The sequence below is a fragment of the Leptidea sinapis genome, chromosome 4 (genome assembly GCF_905404315.1).
Source record: "Leptidea sinapis chromosome 4, ilLepSina1.1, whole genome shotgun sequence".
NCBI classification, from domain to species: Eukaryota; Metazoa; Arthropoda; class Insecta; order Lepidoptera; family Pieridae; genus Leptidea; species Leptidea sinapis.
This window is the reverse complement of record NC_066268.1, coordinates 7,101,077-7,119,839: the sequence shown is the minus strand read 5'-3', so window position 1 is coordinate 7,119,839 and position 18,763 is coordinate 7,101,077. Positions and strand designations below refer to the sequence as shown.

The following is an 18,763-nucleotide window of genomic DNA, read 5'->3' as shown; positions in this document are numbered from 1 at the left end:
TTAAAAAGTTTCTACTATTTACATCCTTTATGTACAATAAAGCTTTATAAATTGCATAGCACTCAGCCGTAAATATGCTGCATGTGGGATCAATCTTATAACATTTTGTTTTATTTATTTGAGAGTCATAATAAGCTGAGGTGACATTTCCTGCAACCTTTGAACCATCTGTATATAATTTGTAAAAAAGTTGTTGTCTATTTACAAAGCTTAAGAATTCTGACTGATTTCTAACTATTTCAGTGTCTATTTCAAAAAGATCATTACTCATACATCTAAAATCAATATTATACAAAGGTTTCATTTTACATGAATATACATTTATACATAAAGATTTTAAATTTAATATTAAGTTCATTATGTCTGGGATATGATCAGATATCAATTGAGTAGCATTAATGGAAAGATTAGACAGCAAACTCTGAGGAAAATCCTCTTTGGGTAGAATTCTATCTAAAACAAATTTATTGTTATTAGCTAATAACTTAAGGCCAAACTTATTGGCAATCTGTAACCTTCTCAATTTTAGAGGAAAAATGCCAGATTCTGCCTCCATTGCATTTATTGGAGTGGAGCACATAGCTCCTGTTATAATCCTGAGAGCCTTATTCTGGATAGAATCTAACTTCCTGAGGTAAGTAATATTCGTATTCATGTATGCTAAGGTACTGTAGTCAAAGTGGCTTCTAACAATGCTTTTGTACAGCATGGACAATATTTTAGGGTCAGAACCCCAGTGTACACCTGCCAAAGAACGCATAATGTTAAGTCCTTTAGAAGATTTTTTAATGATATTATTAATATGAGACTCAAACTTCAGTTTGGTATCCAACCAAATTCCCAAAAACTTCTTTTCATTCAACCAAACCAATGGATTACCATTAAAATATATTAGAGGAGTATCTTGTATATTACCCATTTTTTTACTGAAAACCATTGCACCACTTTTATTTACATTAATATCTAGTTTTAAGTCACTATAAAATCTATGGATTTGGTCAAGTGAATTATTCAAGCATTGTACCGCACTATTTACATTCTTACTAACACTATACACAACTATGTCATCAGCAAACAAGAGACACTTAGCAGATGAATTTGTTAAATATCTGTTAATTTGAGATGTATACAAGTTGTACAATAAGGGTGAGATAGTAGATCCCTGCATTATTCCTTTATAAATAAGCCTAGGTCCATGTAAAACATTATTGAATTTAATGAACATTGTACGCTCATACAGAAATCTGAATAACCATTTACAAACTTTGCCAGGTATTCCAATGGCTGTGAGAATCTCAATTAACACTAAAGGGTTAACATTATCAAATGCTCCATTAACATCAAGAAAGGCGCAAACTGTATGGGAATGGTTATGAAATGAGTTTTTGATGTCTGAAATTAAGGATGTAAAGCTTTCTGTGGCACTTCTACCTCTACGAAAACCAAACTGCTCTTTAGGTATGATGTTATTTCTTTCACTATAATGTTCTAGTCTAAACTTTAACATGCATTCAAATAATTTTCCTATACATGACGATAATGAAATGGGCCTGTATGAGTTGCAATCATTTGCTGGTTTATCAGGTTTAATTATAGGGATAACACACTGTGTTTTCCATGAATCGGGGATAATTTCTGACAGCCATAAGTGGTTATATATTTTTAATAAGATAGTTAAAGCATTAGGGTGAAGGTTCTTTATTAATTTGTATGTTATGCCATCAAGACCTGGTGTGGTGTCTTTCCTAGATTTGAGAGCAGTTTTAAACTCTTTCATAGTATAGGGTTCAGTAAGAAAGTAGCTATGAAGGTTACCAGTTGATTGAAACAGTTGATTGAACTTTTCTGTGTTTATATCTTTTTCAGGTGGAGAGATAGGTGCTAGCTTATCTAAAAAAGAAGGTATCCACTCATCATTTATTGGAGCTTTTCTGTGTGAGATTCTTTTAAACCTCCGAATGTAATTCCAAATCTTGCTAACTGGTGTATACCTATTAAATGAGTCACATAATGAAGTCCAGCCTGCCTTCTTTTTCTCGGATATTAACCTTTTTTTTTGTGCATCAGCTTTTTTGTATTCAATATAATTATCTATTGTTGGAAAATGTCTATAAAAGGCTAATGCATTTTTACTTTTAAATACTACCTCAGAACACTCATTATCCCACCATGGAACCGGTTTTCTAATTTTATAAGATTTTGTATTATTTGGTTTTTTAAGTTGAGGAATACAGTCTTGTTTAATGTTGTTTAAAATGTCACAAAATTTATTGTAAAGATAAATTAAATCTTGTGATTCTAAGTTTATTTTATTGAATGCTTTTTCACTTAAAGTGTGATATTTGCACCAATCTGCCTTACTATATATAAAGTGTTCAGTGGGACTACCAATTTCATATTTTTCAATTGATGTTTGAATATCTGTTATTGTAGGATAATGGTAGCTACCCATTGGGTCATTATGTACTTTCCATTCACATAAAGGGGCTATATCAGGACTTACACATGTTATATCTATTGCAGATGGATTATGACTTATGGTACCTACTGTGGTTGGAGAACCTGTGTTAAGAATACAAAGATTGGACTCATCTAATAAATTGAAAATATCATTTCCCCTGGAATTTGAAGAATTACAACCAAAGGCAACATGATGTCCATTAAGATCACCTGATAACATTAAGGGTTTGGGCAAGTTATCTATAATTTGCTTTAATTTCTTGCATTTAAAACGACCCCCTCTTGGAGGACTATATGCACACAGCATGGATATTTGGCCAATGTTGAGTTTTAAAATTATTGCAACTGTTTGTAAATGGTCATAGTATGGTGTTTGAATAACTTTATATTTATATGAACTCTTTATCAAAATAGCTACACCTCCATGACCATTAGGTCCGTTTTGAAGTATTATATTATAGTCTGGTATATTAAAGCAACTGTTTTCTTTCAACCATGTTTCATTTAACATACAAATGTCTATATCCTGTTCAAAAAGGAATTGTAGTAATAAAGGTTTTTTGTTTTTAACACTTTGAATATTAAACTGTGCTACTGTAATGTAATTCTTTATATTTTGATTATTTTTATTAGAGCTATGATCCATATTATAATAAATTTTTCAAGAAAATATCTCTTATTCTATTTGTTGTAAGAGCTTCATTACTAGGTGAGTTGGCTAAAGAAACTAATGATTTCACAATGGCATTGAGAATAATTTCATTGTTTGCTATTTTTTCTAATTCTGTTTTATTATTTACTGCTATAGTGTCTCTTTTATTTGATGAGTTAGTATTTACAATAGACTTAGAGTTAATTACATTTTTTTCAATGGATTTAGATTTAAGTGCTGGAAAATTTTTATCATCTAAAGTATTGCTACTTATAATAGATGCAAATGTACGGTTCTGGTTTAATATAAGTGTACGTTTTTCTTCTAATTTCTTTAATTTTATTGGACAGTCCCTTGAAATTGCTAGGTGAGCCCCTCCGCAGTTGATGCAACACATGGTATCCATTGTACATTCTTTGTATAAATGACTGCCAGCACAAGAGAAGCACATTTGTGTGCCTCGGCACACTTTGGCTGAGTGATTAAACTTAAAACACTTGAAGCATTGAATTATTGGTGGAATATATGTAAAAACTTGGTATCGAAATAGATTTAAAAATACATATTTTGGCAAAGTTGTTGAGGAAAAAGTTATAGCTAGTGTGGTCATTGGTGTTAACTTTTTATTCTCATCTTTCTTCATGAATCTTTTAACTGATATTATGTCTGCATCTGAAGTGATATTTTGATATATATATTCATTGGACATATCAGTTGGCACAAATTTGATTAAACCCACCTTCTCAACCAGGTGGGCAGGTATGAAGGCTCTATATTTATATTTTGTTAGAAAACTGTCGTATTTTAAAAAGCTGTTTGCTGCAGCAGCTTTTTGAAAAGTTACAGCAATTTTATATGAATTTATTCTGAATACGCTCGTTATGCCTTTCACATTTTCTGTAAAGAGTTGGGTAAGTTTTATAGGGTTTTTATTACCCAACTTTTCATCGTCCGTTGATGTAACATACACGGTATAGTCACTGTATGTGACATTTTCTAGAAATAATCTAGTATAATTTCTTTTAAAGTAAATTTTATACTTATCGTTATTTCTCTCATCTCTCTCCGAAATCCGCGCGTATTTTCTTTTTTTGTCCGAAGACTCCCCATCGCCATCTCCATCACTTTGAGACCCCATTCGTAGATTGGGATAATTAATTTACCAAGAAATATGAATTTTATTTATTAAAAAATTTTAAAATGACCGCCTTGTTTGACTTCCCGCCAAAAAGTCCTAAATCATAATAAAGCATGAGGTGTTGCCAACTAAAAATGACCTTGTCCATGTTGTTTGTCGAAAAGTACTTAAGATATCATTTTATAGTTTAAAGGGATAGTCTAAATACCTAAAATTATATATTGCACAAAGTTTTATTTATATCATATATCTAAAAATATATTATCCAAATATAAGATTTTTCGAAAAATTGTGTAAACTTTGCTATGAGATAGAAGTTTAAGCATTGGGCTCCTCTAAAAAAAAGGGTACCTTGGTTTATTAAAAAAGTCTATTATAAATATTGGGTATAGTTGCAGGCATGAAGTGTCTCCATTTTTAATTCAGTTTCTGGTGTTCTTCGTGATTCAACGCGCTCTTTTCGCTTTGTCGTTGTAATTGTTGAGTTTTGTTGTTGTTTAGTTTTATTCATTGTGTTTATCGTTTTATTTTGTTGTTGTGTTAATAAACCAAATATGAATGAGTCTGAGTCCAAAACAAACCAAATTCGAGGGACTTACCTTGTTAAAAGCTAGATAACTGTAATAGAAAGGCATCTTATAATATCCCAAATATGCAGAGAGGAAGCTTTTGTAGATGGAGCATAATTATTGTATAAATAAAAAACTGAAGATTTTCATCAACAAATAATTGGCGCTCATTTTAAAGAGTGGTTAAAGGGATAGTGCCAAAGTTAAAAACCAATAGCCAGGCTTATATTATCGAATGAATCATATAAAAAAATATGTATTATCATAATATCATGATGAGTCAAAAATCTATTTATACAAGTTAGCTGCGGAAAATGGTGTCACAAACCTACGACAATCTCCTTATCTTTGGAATTCAATCCCATGAAATTGGTATATGAGGTAGTAAAATTATTTGAAGAGGGTTTTAAAAAAGGTGACGCCGTAATGGTAAGCAGTAACGCTCTTATGAACCCGAATCAGAGAGCGGACATAGATACTAAATTTATATGTTTTATGTTTAGGAACAAAATAAAGACAAAATTTAATAAAAACAATTTTTCTTTTATTATGTATCAAAATATTTTTTAAGTTAAAATACTTTGAAAATTGTTTATTTCCCCTGAATTGTCATTCCAACAGTCATATTTCCTTGTTTACAATTTCTAACTCGAATTAGATATTTTCCGAGAAAGCAAAAAGAGGGGCATCCCCTTACCAATTTTTTTTTATCCATTACTTATGTACAGTGCGTTCACAGTTATTTTACCTCTAGCCGTTGGGTTAGCTAACCTGAGCGTTATATTGCCATATTTAGCTTTTATGACTCCCTCAAACGACAAGTTAAATTTTACGGTATAGATGATATTTTTTTTCTTACAATATAATGATTTCAACGTAAAGTTTGTAATAAGATCTTTTGTGATCGTGACGGTTGAACGCATTCAAATTTATATTTGGAATCATTGACTTTTTTTTTTTTTTTTTTTTATATTTATTAATAAAATAATTAATAAATATACATTATAATTATACAAATAAAAGTAAAAGTACTTGATACAATTAATAGTTAAGCACGATAAGTTGATCGGTGGTCAGTCAAGTTTTAAAAAGTATTTTTTTAAATTCTGTGTTAAATTTGTCTCATTCAACGAGTCGGTCAAGTCACGTGGCAGTTTATTAATCAGTCTAGGTACTATGTAAGCTGTTGTTCTTTCACCGAACGCATTGGATGCCCGAGGCATGTGCAGCCGGTTTAGACTAACAGCGCGCGTATACACGGGGTGATCTATGGCTGTTTTTAATTTATTATGTATTAGTTAGTTACACAATAATGACCACAATATATTCATCCGGATAATTATCTTAATCGGAAATAAAGAAATCTATTTGCGTTTTAGGCTATCTGTCATTCATAGCTATCAAACGTTTTTCACAAGAAATAGTGAAATAGAGTTTCGCACAGAATTTTTTCGTAGGTAGGTATAATTTTCCATAATGTAGTACGACCTCCACAAAAAATTATATCAATTTTTAACTCTGCTGAGTTTCCCAAAAGTCAGTACCTCCTTTCTGACGGTATATACATTTCAAGTATTTTATTTCGAACTGCACACAGATCAAAATCATCCAAAATATTTTTTTTTCTTGGATGCGTTTTTTTCTGGGAGTAGAAATTTTTTGAGAAGTGGATGCAACTTCTTTCATCTTCAGCAACTTCGCCTTCTTTAGTTATGGTGCTTACGGTTTTTTCAGATATTCCTGAAACAGGAAAATGTTATATTTTATAAAGCCTATTTTATTTTAAATTAAAAATAGCTGTGTATATATGTAGAGAGCTATTTCTTACCAATAATGTTCCTATTTACATTTTTACCTAATCGTATCAAATGCTACCAAACGAAAATTGTAGTTCTAACTAAAAAAAATAGAGGTTAGCTTGGCATTTATATTATTTATTTATTCAAATTTAAACCGCTCAAGACGACTTATACTAATTGACAATGATTAATATAATATATAATAAACTCTATTAAATTATGAAATCATATAATATATTAAAAAGACAAATATAAAGGACATAGAACTTGTATATCAAATTGAAGCAAATGATTGATTATATTACTATAAAAATAAAACATACAAAAAACATCACAAGATAGTTACTGTACTCGCAAGAACAAAGAAGACTGATAGAAGGGACGCCCTTTTCAACAGTTGGAAAAAAGATCCGACAAACAAATGTCTTCGACTAGAGTATAATCAGATTAGGAATAAAATTCATAAGACCCTTGAAAGAAGTAGGAACAGATATTATCAGAATGAAATAAATAAAAATATGAAAAATCCTAGAAAACTTTGGCAGATCGTTAATAATATTTGCGGCAGGGTTAGTAGATCGATAGATGAAATAGTTTCTAAGGCTTTTGACTACAGTCAACAGTCTCACAAAGTTATTGCAAACAAGTTTGCACAAGAATTCCGAAATGCTGTCAAGGCTATGGTACCTTCTTGCCCGATTAAACTTTTAGATCCAGATGAATATAAAATGGATGCTAACGTCTCTCTTCGCTTTAAAAATGCAACACCCTTAAGAATCGAGAAGTTAATATCCAGGTTAAATAATAGAAAGGCTGAAGGTGGTGATGGCATAAAAATTAGAGATGTCAAATGTATCGCAAAGAAAATATCCTCATCTATAGCGCATTTAATAAACGTCAGCTTTGCAGTCGGAAAGTACCCGAGGGAATTAAAGCAAAGTTGCGTGAGACCGTGAGTGCATAAAAAAGGGAAACAGAACGATGTTTCTAACTATCGTCCTGTTTCCCTCTTATCATCTATAGATAAAATTGTTGAGAAGTACCTCAGTGATCAGATTCAATCGTTTTATCACAACCATGATATTATTAGCAAAAACCAGTATGGTTTTCAACCACTCAAAAGTACTTCGCTGCTGCTCTCCAAGTTCAGTGATGAAATTAACGGTCACTTAGGTAATCGCAAACACGTCTTTGTCCTTTTTATTGACTTCTCGCGCGCATTTGACACTCTAAATCACGAATGCTTGATTTCGAAACTTGGAAACTCTGGAATCAGAGGCCCGACCCTAAATTGGTGTGAGGATTATCTCAAAAATAGGTCATTCTATGTTAAAATAGAAGATGCCAAGAGTGATGTTTTATCAGTTACTGAAGGAACAGCACAGGGATCAGTGCTCGGCCCAATACACTTTATCGCGTATGTCAATGATATAAATAATATACTGAAGCATTGTACATCATATCAATACGCTGATGACACTTGTCTTGTAATCGCTGATAGAAACATTGAACAAGCACTTGAGAACCTTCAGTTTGACTTCGACCGCCTTAACAAATGGTGCCACGACAATAGGCTTGTCCTCAATGCCGATAAAACGAAATTGATGCATATTCGATCACCATATCTTAAAACTAATTATGACACAATCAAGAAGCTTAAGGCGCATTGCCATATGTGTTTTCATCAAAAGCTACAAATATGTAGCTGTCCCACTATTGAAACTGTTGAAAATCATACGTACTTGGGTTTAGTTATCGATTGTTGTTTTAACTGGCTCCCCCATATCAATACTGTATGTGACAAACTCAGAGCATTTTTAGCCAATTTAATTTTAATAAAGGGTAGAATACCATATAAAATATTATTATTATTATATAACTCACTAGCCGATTCCATTATAAGTTATGGTATTACCAGCTATGGCAGAACATTTAAGACCTACCTAGATAAAATACAAAACATGCAAATTAGGATAATTAAAGAAATAGTCTCCCCAGTAGTAAAAGAACAACATAAAGCGAATGAATATAACGATCTCTTCAGGCACTGTAAAATCTTACCAATACACACAAAATTTAATTATTGTCTTCTTAAGGAACAATTTTTCAATCATGAAATTCAAAGTAAAATTTGTCATAAAATAACCACTAGGAAAATCACAAATAATCACTTAAAAACATTAAAGTCCAATAACATTTATGGTTCGCGCACAACACAATATTTGGTTCCTCGGCTATTAAATGATATTGATCCATCTGTAAAAATTAGCATCACCGGAAAAAATATTAGAGATAAGTTAAAATTGCAATTTTTGAACACCCTGTAGCTTACATTCTAAGTGGGTCAAACATCGGGTTCTTTGTCACCGCCCACCGGCCGAGCGAATAGACATATCGCTGTGCGTGTGCGACGGAATAGCGCGATCGAAAGATAGCAGTGTCCCGCTTTCGCATAGAGATATGAATCAACGATGACCGGTTGAATGCGAACCTGATCTAATGATGCTTTGCTTGTAAACCTTGTGTATGTACTTACTTAAGTTTTTTCTGATCTTATTTTAATTATCATTGCGAACTCAACTCATGTTAGCAATCCGGACAAATCTTCGTGATTTTTGGTTGCTGCTTTATTTATATAAATATGTAAAGTTTTAAATAAATAAAAAAAAAAAAAAAAAAAAAAAAAAAACAACAAGCACTCTAACATTAATGGTGAGAGAAAATCAAAGTTGACGCGACAGAAATTATGTACTGATGGCGGTAACGCTAGGACATCAAGTTTCCACAAAAATTGGGAAAAATACTAAAGACGGGTAACCCTAATTTACATACCCGTCATGGCGGCAACTCGTTGACGAACATTTCCAAATGAAATCAAAGGAGCATTATTTTATTTTTCTCTTTCACAGAAATCACGCACCGATAGTATACTATTTCTTCCGCTACTTTGAATTCTTTTCGGCATGCTAACAGATGAAATATCACAAATATGAAAGAAAAACGCTAGGAACTTCACAGAATGACTCGACAGGAACACCAACATAAAGAAAACATATAACGACTTTTGTCAGAGGTAAAAAAACTGTGAACGGACTGTAGTGATTCTGAATTACTTACATGTTTGATAAAGAAAAAAATGAGGGTAAAAAAACAAGTTAGATAAATCTTACTCTCATCTCGAAGTCTGTTATCATCAATAATAGTATTGTGGCGTATAATCCAAGTATTATGATACTACATATTACACAACAAAAAATAGTAAATTACTGCTTGCGTGTTTCTGCATTTTACTAGTAAGGGTTTTGGTCAGGAGTGTAAGAAAAACAGAACATTTATTGTATTATTTAGTGATAGGCTAAATTTAAAGAAAAAGGACCACACAAATTTAATTGATAACTTTGTTAGAAAACAAACAATAGGCAAATTATTGCTTTGCTCTTTACCATAAAGGTACTAAATTTTCAATTAATTTTACTTCTAGCTAATCGAAACTATTTGAAATTCGAATGTTATATTTTTTTAAACGTTGCAACCTTCGTAGTAATATAAAAAACAATTGGCGGTAAATCATTTGTCAATTGTTTTTTTTATCACACATCAAAGGTGTACATACGCAACGAAAATGGAATTAAGTCGAAAAGATTTTAGAGAGATTTTAGACGATTTTAAAAGTTCTCTCTCTCCGCAAGACTGTGCCGCTCGTCTTCAAAATGCTTTTGGGATAGAAGCAAATTGCTTGAGAACCGTGAGGCGATGGTTTGCTGAATTTGAGAGAGGTTTAGATGACGAATTTCGTGAAGGGCGGCCTTCAACTGCCGTCAACGAAAATAATGTGGCTACTGTTAATCGGCTAATTGAAGAAAGACCGCGTATTACCTACGAGACAATTCGAGGACTATTGGGGATTGGCTTGAGCCAAATTCAGAATATTTTACACGAAGAAATGAAATTTCGGAAACTTTGTTGTTGTTGGATCTCTCATGAACTGATAGCGGAGCAGAAGCGGGCTCGCGTGGAACTGTGCTACAGATGCTAATGAAGTACAACCACGGACATTTTAAACCTGAAAAAAACAGCAATGTTGTGAATGGGTGTTTGAAAATGAGAACAGGCCAACAAAAGTGAGGCAGGCGAGAAACTTTGTTAAAAAATGATTGCATTTTTTTAACCATCTGCACAATTTCACTTGAAGGTCAATAGAGCCATTTGTTTACGCACGGTGTTAAAGAAAGTTCGCGGAAGACAACCAAAAAGCCGCGTCCTCCTACATCTTGACAACGCTTCTTCACACACGGCCCACAAAAGTAAGTCATTTTTAGCTTCCGAAAAAGTACAACTCGTCACCCATTCTGCACATAGCCCCGACCTAGTACCCTGTGATTTCTGTATTTTCCCAAAATCAAAGATTTGGTGAGAGATTTCACTTTTACCAATTCCGAAGAGGCATTGATAGCGTTCAATCAGCACGTAGAAAACATGCCTTCAGATCTGTGGACCTCCTGTTACAAAAAATGGTTCAATCGCATGAAAAAATGTCTAAAATGTAACGGAGAGTATTTTTAAAAGCAATAAACATAATGTTTTAGTTAAAACATGTTTTTTTTAACTTACGCAAAACTTTTAGTGTGACTTACGTAATAGCATATTTAGTCTGATTAATCACATGTACAACAGCTGTAGATATGTATATTATTTAATACCACATTTCTTGACATTAATAAATGTTTATAAAATTTAATTTGACATCAGACAGATTATTTGAACGAAAATCAATTGCATACAGTCAAGAACAAAAAAGTGATCAATATAACAATTGCACTGCGGACATGTGCTCCAGAATTGGCACCGGTCCTTACCCGTCTTTTACGGATCTCCTACTCATCAGCCGTAGTCCTAAAGATATGGAAGGCTGCTTTAATACACCCTTTCTCTTATAAACTGGTACAGTAATTAATGATAAAAATGAAGTAGCACGTGTTATTGAGAAATTTTTTCAACTCGCTGAAGCAAACTAAAGCTGAGCACTCGCTAAAGCAAAATATCGGCGCTACTGGCTCTGCGTTTCAGTTTGGATATGTGACTGCCACATTCTAGTCAAAACTTTCAAAATGTTATAGCTTCTAACATCACCGAAGATCTGTGGGGTATGTCAGTGAAAACCTTGTTATCAGTAATTGAAGTGGTTTTCCCACATTATTATACAATGTGTCTTCCCCAGCCTGATGAAAAAGTATTTCTGACAATTCTTTAAGATTAATGACTTCTTCTGTACAAATAATTTATTTTCCCACCAAAAGTTTTTTTTGCCGTAGTTTTTCGGAGCTATTTACATAATTTCAAAGTCGTTGATTGATCATTGACGTTAAGTTCGATCCTATCCACTCTAGATTCGTATTCCTCGTTAGATCTTAGAGCAAGTAGTCGTTAGTAGAGCAAATTGCAAAACTTTGTTTTTCGGTCTGAAGGGCGCCGTAGCTAGTGAAATTACTGGGCAAATGAGACTTAACATCTTATATCTCAAGGTGACAAACGCAATTTTAGTGCCGCTCCGAATTTTTGGGGTTTTCAAGAATCCTGAGTGGCACTGCATTGTAATGGGTGGGGCGTATCAGTTACCATCAGCTGAACGTGTTGTGCCTCCAGTAAAGAGACTGGGATGCTCCTTTGCACAGAATGCCGGCTACATTATAGGTACCACAACGGCGTCTTTTGTCGTGAAGCAGTAATATTGTGTTAGCATTATTGTGTTTCGGTTGGAAGTAGCTAGCGAAATTACTGAGCAAATGAGACTTAATAGCAATTGTAGTGCCGCTCAGAATTTTTGGGTTTTTCAAGAATCAGCTGAACGTCCTGCTCGTCTCGTCCCTTATTTTCATTTAAAAAAAACCGCTTACCGGTATCGCTCGTAGTCGTACGTCCTCTATGTCAGCGTCCTACCGCGCCGGTCGATCAGTTTGCTTTTCCTGTTTGACATTTCAATTCTTATGAAGTCAAGAGTGGAACTGGAACTTGGAAGATACTTTAAATTACTAAAAGTATTTTGGTAACACTTTGCTTGTAATTGTTAATTATCACTGTTAAAAAACTTAAATACCCTCTCTTCGCAATAATGTAAGTGCAATAATATATGATGTGATATCTTCTGTTTTGGTTCCGTGTTTGTAGGTTTTTAGATTATAACGAAATAAATTTATTACAGGACTACTACAACGAAGCCGAGATCTGAGATGACTTTGGAGGAATTATCAAAGATTGAAGAAGAAGAATTCAGTACTGGCCCTTTGTCTGTTCTAACACAATCGGTAAAAAACAACACTCAAGTCCTTATCAACTGTAGAAACAACAAGAAGCTGTTGGGTCGTGTCAAAGCCTTTGACCGGCATTGCAACATGGTCCTTGAAAATGTTAAAGAAATGTGGACCGAGGTACCGAGACTTGGAAAAGGGAAAAAGGTATATGTACAAACAACTTGAATTACTCAAATTTCTACACTCGTAACTTAAGCATTAGTACTTTTTATTGTTTCTGCTTTTATTTCCACTTCAATATTTACCATTCACTTACTTTTTACAATGATTACGTATTGAGTCATTCTAAATAATATATTGTGACACCACAATATGATAATTAATTTACATTAAGACAGTCTAGTGTGATCTTATAACCTCCAAAACCTAGCAGCATTTACTGTACATATTACTTTGACTTAATCAGCCTAAACAGTAAAATAAAAATTGTGGTCTACAATATGTAGAGCCAGCGTTAGCAACTTGAAGTGGACTGACTATCGTACCAGGGGCGTAAAATTATCGTACATGGATCGAAATTATCGTAATTTTTAGGATAATGTCTATTATAGATAAATAAATCATATAAATTGTAATATTGATATGCATGCAAGTACTCTATATTTTATCTTTTTGAAAATTACTTCTTTCTTCACTTAATTTGAATAATTCCGTTTGTCAGAGCTAATACAGACATATAATCATAATAATATAACGAAATTACTGCCAACTTTTCTACACAAAATATACTATACATATGAAGTGTGAACATAATCGAAATATTGAAATATCAAACTTATATTCTCTTGTTCGCTTTGGTAGATGCTATACTAACCAATAAGAAAGTGTGTACAGCAGGCGCTGGATAAAGTTACAGTATCGGCAGTGGTGAAACTTAGTAGAGCGGATCGTAAGGACCAATAGGAATAGAGAACTTATATTACCCGGTATTTTCCCAAGATTTTATTGGACAAAATAAAATCATGCTACTGCGATTTAGACTATCAACGCATGAGTGAAATAATATAAATTCTCAAATTTTGCATCACGATAGAAATTATCGTACAATCTGCGTACGATAATAATATGCTATCGTACATCGTACGTAGGCACATAATTATTGTATGTGTACAATAATTATCGTACGGTTCCGATCGCTGTGTAGAGCATAAGCTTGATTGTGATTTATGAATTGGTGTGATAAATCAAATTAATTTTACTGTTAAATTGTTAAATACAAATTAATAATGAAAAAAACTGTAATAATATCATAATATAATAATTAAATGTATTAGTCAAAAGCCAAATGATAGAAAGGTGATATTAAACAATTAATTATTAAACTGTTATTTGCTAATAGCCACTACTATGGTACCCATCTAGCAAGCATTCTGTGCCAAAAAGCATCTCATGACGAAATTGCCCCTCCAATATGAATTGAAAGGGCTATTTTCCACAACTCAACATAGCTCTGCAGGTACTTTACCACAATAGTGCTATTAAATGTATATATACACATTGGCACATTGGCACATGGCGAGAATTGAATTGTCTCCACTTTGATGAGGTTTGTAAATGAGATTCAAAGGAATTTCTTTGAATTGAAACCATAATAGAACTCAATATTTTTGTTTTTATGGCATCTAACAAATTTGCAATAAATGTAATTTGTATTAATATGTGGTGTATTTCAAAGAGACATTACTTGGATTTATCAAAAAACTGTGTGTGTTATGTTGTCTATTTAACATGCCGATCACAAAATCATGGGTAATTCCTGAGAATAGATGTAATTTAATTGGAGTCCTTTTTCTGTTCAGTGTTGCTATTATGGTCACTGTACATATCTTTCTGTATATCCTGTGTGTATTCTCAAGGATATAATTAGTACTTAAATTCCAAGTCTTTTATAACAACATCACAAACAAAATTGTTACACAAACTAGAGTCTCTGTTGACAAGCATATGGCACCAATTTTTATCAATAAGTACTTTTACTCTGACTTAGAGTATATCTCTTAACTCAGTGTGCCGCTTGGCATAAGCCTCCTCTAGCTCTTTCTATTGGAGTATGTCGTGGGTCACTCTTCTCCAGTTCAGGCCCGCTGTGTGCGAGTTCATCCTCCCATCTTGTTCGAGGTCTCTTCTGGCTCCGTGTGCAAACTCTTGGATACCAATTCCTCCTCCGTTTCTCAACATGTGGCCAGTCCATCTCCAGTTCTGCTGATCTCATGTCGGTCAGTCACAATTAGAGGTATCATATCTTGCTTCTAATCAGAAAGTGGCATGTTTTTTCAAAGTCCCCAAAAAGTTATTTTCTTTATGTGACCTCGTTGGCAGTAAATAGTTTGTTTTTTTGAGGAGATGGATTACCTCCTGTCTTTCGGATGTGTTGACCTGATGGTGAACTCTTAGCTCATTTTATTTTTTTTCACCTCTGATATTTTCTACCATCTTGGCGATCTGTGCCTAGCACAATAAGCCAATTTATTGACTCTTTGGTGGTTGTTAAGTTATAGCATAAGTGAGTTTCTGTATGATGCCACTCCAATAAATGTAATGCAATTTTATTTACTACAAAATAGAGATGTTGATATGCTTGCAATATATGTTTGAATGGGATGTAGATTTTATAATTCAATAGGTGATAATTAATATAAATCTTTTAAAAATGTTAAGGGGTTTTCCTCAAGTAAATATTATCCTTGTTCATTGACAGATAGAAACTTATCTTTATTTTCACTTATATATTTTACTTTATTTTTCCACAATCAAAAGCTGTGGAACGAGCTTCCTTGTGCAGTGTTTCCGGGATGATACAACATAAAGCGCATACACTTTTCTTTAAGGGTGGCAGCACTTCTTTTCTTTCCTCTGGTGTTGCAAGAGAATGTGTGTCCTTTTAAAAAAATTTAAAAAAATTTTATTTGTCATCTGTTATACCATTAAATATCCTTTAAATAAAACACTTTTTATTGGATTAAAACGCGTGTAATTGTAACTGTGTTTTTACTAGAGATGAAATGGATATCCGTTAACTATCCGGTATCCGGCCTATCCGGCGGCCTTAATACTATCCGGCCTATCCGGCGGCCTTAATACTATCCGGCCGAATACCGGATAACTACCTACTATTCGGCCGGATAGGCATCAGGCCGAATTAAAAAAAATCTGCATAAAAAAATATATTTTTAAGTAATTATTTGCTTTATTTAGTTAGTTTTAGTATCACTTAAGAAATATAATTAGTTTTAGTTGTAAATCACACCATAGGAAATGAATGTAATAGAAAAAAATTAATTAATTAGTACTCATACTGCACTAAAGGCAAATTATGGTGGATAAATACTAATTTCTCTGCATTTGCTTGAGAGGTTGCTAACTTCGCTCATTAACGAAAAGAACCGAATCTAACCGAGTCTACTCGATAGTTCGCGCGCCGCCTACGCAAGTCTGTGTTTGTGTGTGCGATACACCAAACGGCTAAGTTCCGCCGGATATCCGGCGGCCGGATATTCGGCTATTCGGCCACATGGTTGGCCGAATATCCGGTATCCGGCCAAACTGCTATCCGTTTCATCTCTAGTTTTTACAGCCCCCTGAAAACAAGATCTGGAGAGTTCTTGAAACAACGGGTTAACTAAATAAAAATGTAACTTTTATGTAAAATTATTAATTTCAACAAACATTATTAATTTCAACAAACATTATTAACAACAAACATTATTAATTTCAACAAACATTATTAACAACAAACATTATTAATTTCAACAAACATTATTAACAACAAACATTATTAATTTCAACAAACATTATTAACAACAAACATTATTAATTTCAGGGCAAAGCAGTAAATAAGGACAGATTCATATCCAAGATGTTCTTGAGAGGTGACTCTGTGATTTTAGTTCTACGCAACCCGCTGGCAACAGCAGCGGGAAAGTAATAGCTTTTTAAGGATAAGACTAGTTTAATTCTGTATTAATTTCATACCTACCAATAAATAATAATTTTCAATTTGTTGTACAGTTATTCCAAAGACTTCAGACCTTTAAACATTATTTTAAATACAATGTAATTCAAATTAACTAAAAATTATTTCATATATGGAATTATTGTGCCTCTATTAAACTTCCTCTTGGCAGATTTTCCGAGACCTTTTAGAAATCCTTCCATTCCACACAATACAGTTTTCCTTTAGTGTAATCGGATATATTTATTATAAAACACAAGCACACTATTAGCAAAACGAAGACGATCCAAACAAAATGAAATGAGACGGGCGTTATCAACTGTCGCGGGCCGAACGGGGTTGTGACGTCATAGTATAAGCGCGGGTAATCTCAGAAATTCAAAAAAGTGCTTAACTTCTAGTTATATCTACGTAAATACTGCATGTATTGAAGTGAAATAAAAACAAATGAAATGTAAATGCTTTACGCTACGATGCTAGGTGTATTTGATAGTAATATTTGGCCCCTTTTGTAATCTTCATCCAAATATTATCCTCAAATGTATTCTTTACCGAAAGAACCTCTGCTCGTGGCCAGAAAACATGTTACTGTCATGATCAACCATTAAAAGCGTGAGAAATTGTGAAGCCTGTAGCTGCAGTTCAGTAGTGTGGTGGTAGCACTGGGAGTTTCATATTAATGTTGTTTATAGGGGCTATTCACGCCATCGTGTCTGGGAGGCCATTAAAGTTACTTCGATATTTGCTAAGAACAGTAGGTATGGGCTAAAAACCTGATGGGCACGCGTATACTCACGAGTGATAAGAGCTCACATTATCTCGCTTTGGTCAACTTGATTGCAGTGAATTTTCGTGAACGGCTTTCGGCGCGTTATATCAGATCAACTGAGGAATAAATTTTTTTTTATAACCAGAGAACTAACTTTACGGAGTTTTGCTTAATACGTTAACAGTCCGGTGAACCGTATGCGGTACACGGGGAGCGGTTCCGTCGAGTCCGTGTACCCTATGAGGCACACGACCTCTTTAGGCTCTGGAACCATGGAATTATCAAAATTAATAGTTTTTTCGTTGTGGGGTGGCTAAAGATCTTATAGAAAAAATTTGGCATTTTTTTAAATGTTGCCATATAGCAACAAAAAATAAAACAACATAGAAAATAATTTAATCGATTAACTTTAACTTAAAAACAATCAATACAGTATGTTTTTTTTCCAATTTTATATTACGTTGATACCCTTTTTGGCTTCGGCGTCCTTCATCAAGGAGGCGTTGGTAGCATCCCATGCATTGTCTTCGGCCAAAACGAGATTATTTCTTGCCCAAAGACTAAATAAAATATTTTAAGTATCCCAGCAAAATACTTGAACTTTAAGAAGGCAGACTTCCTGATTGTGTCCTTGATGATCCTGCAAAGTGACCGTGGTGTTCTTCCCGTCCTGCCACATTCAGCATCTTCATCGTTATGGTCTTCTGCCTGATCCAATGATTTCTTCTTCAGTATCAGAATCTTCTAAGATTCTCCTTTATATCTTCGTCTCTTATCTCGCGATTTCAACACAAAAATGTTCAGAAAAAAGGACTAACATTTATCTATGCGAGCAAAAAAATATCAAGAATGTGGAGCCCAAAATATTTTGAGTATTCGTTATCTTTCGCCTATTTCTGCCGTGAAGCAGTAATGTGTAAGCATTACTGTATTTCGGTCTGAAGGGCGCCGTAGCTAGTGAAATTAGAAAATAAGACTTGACATCTTATGTCTGAAGGTGACGAGCGCATTTGAATGTGTGGAAGGTGCTCAGAATTTTTGGGTTTTTCAGTAATCTTTAGCGGCACTGAATTGTAATGGACAGGCCGTTTCAATTACCATAAGCTGAACGTCCTG

At 33.6% G+C, this 18,763-nt stretch overlaps 1 protein-coding gene across 1 annotated transcript; it reads left to right on the top strand.

Annotated features, from left to right (window-relative positions):
* The first annotated feature begins 12,562 nt into the window (after positions 1-12,562).
* LOC126979838 (probable small nuclear ribonucleoprotein Sm D2) lies at positions 12,563-16,922 on the top strand. Its single transcript, XM_050829401.1, has 3 exons — positions 12,563-12,729; positions 12,818-13,070; positions 16,747-16,922. Coding segments are annotated over exons 1-3 (360 nt in total). The 5' UTR covers positions 12,563-12,727; the 3' UTR covers positions 16,852-16,922.
* The last annotated feature ends 1,841 nt before the right edge of the window (positions 16,923-18,763 follow it).

Bases quoted from the DNA above. Each gene is read 5' to 3' on its own strand.
- LOC126979838 (XM_050829401.1), top strand. The intron at 13,071-16,746 runs GTATATGTACAA...TATTAATTTCAG, and splicing joins GACTTGGAAAAGGGAAAAAG to GGCAAAGCAGTAAATAAGGA.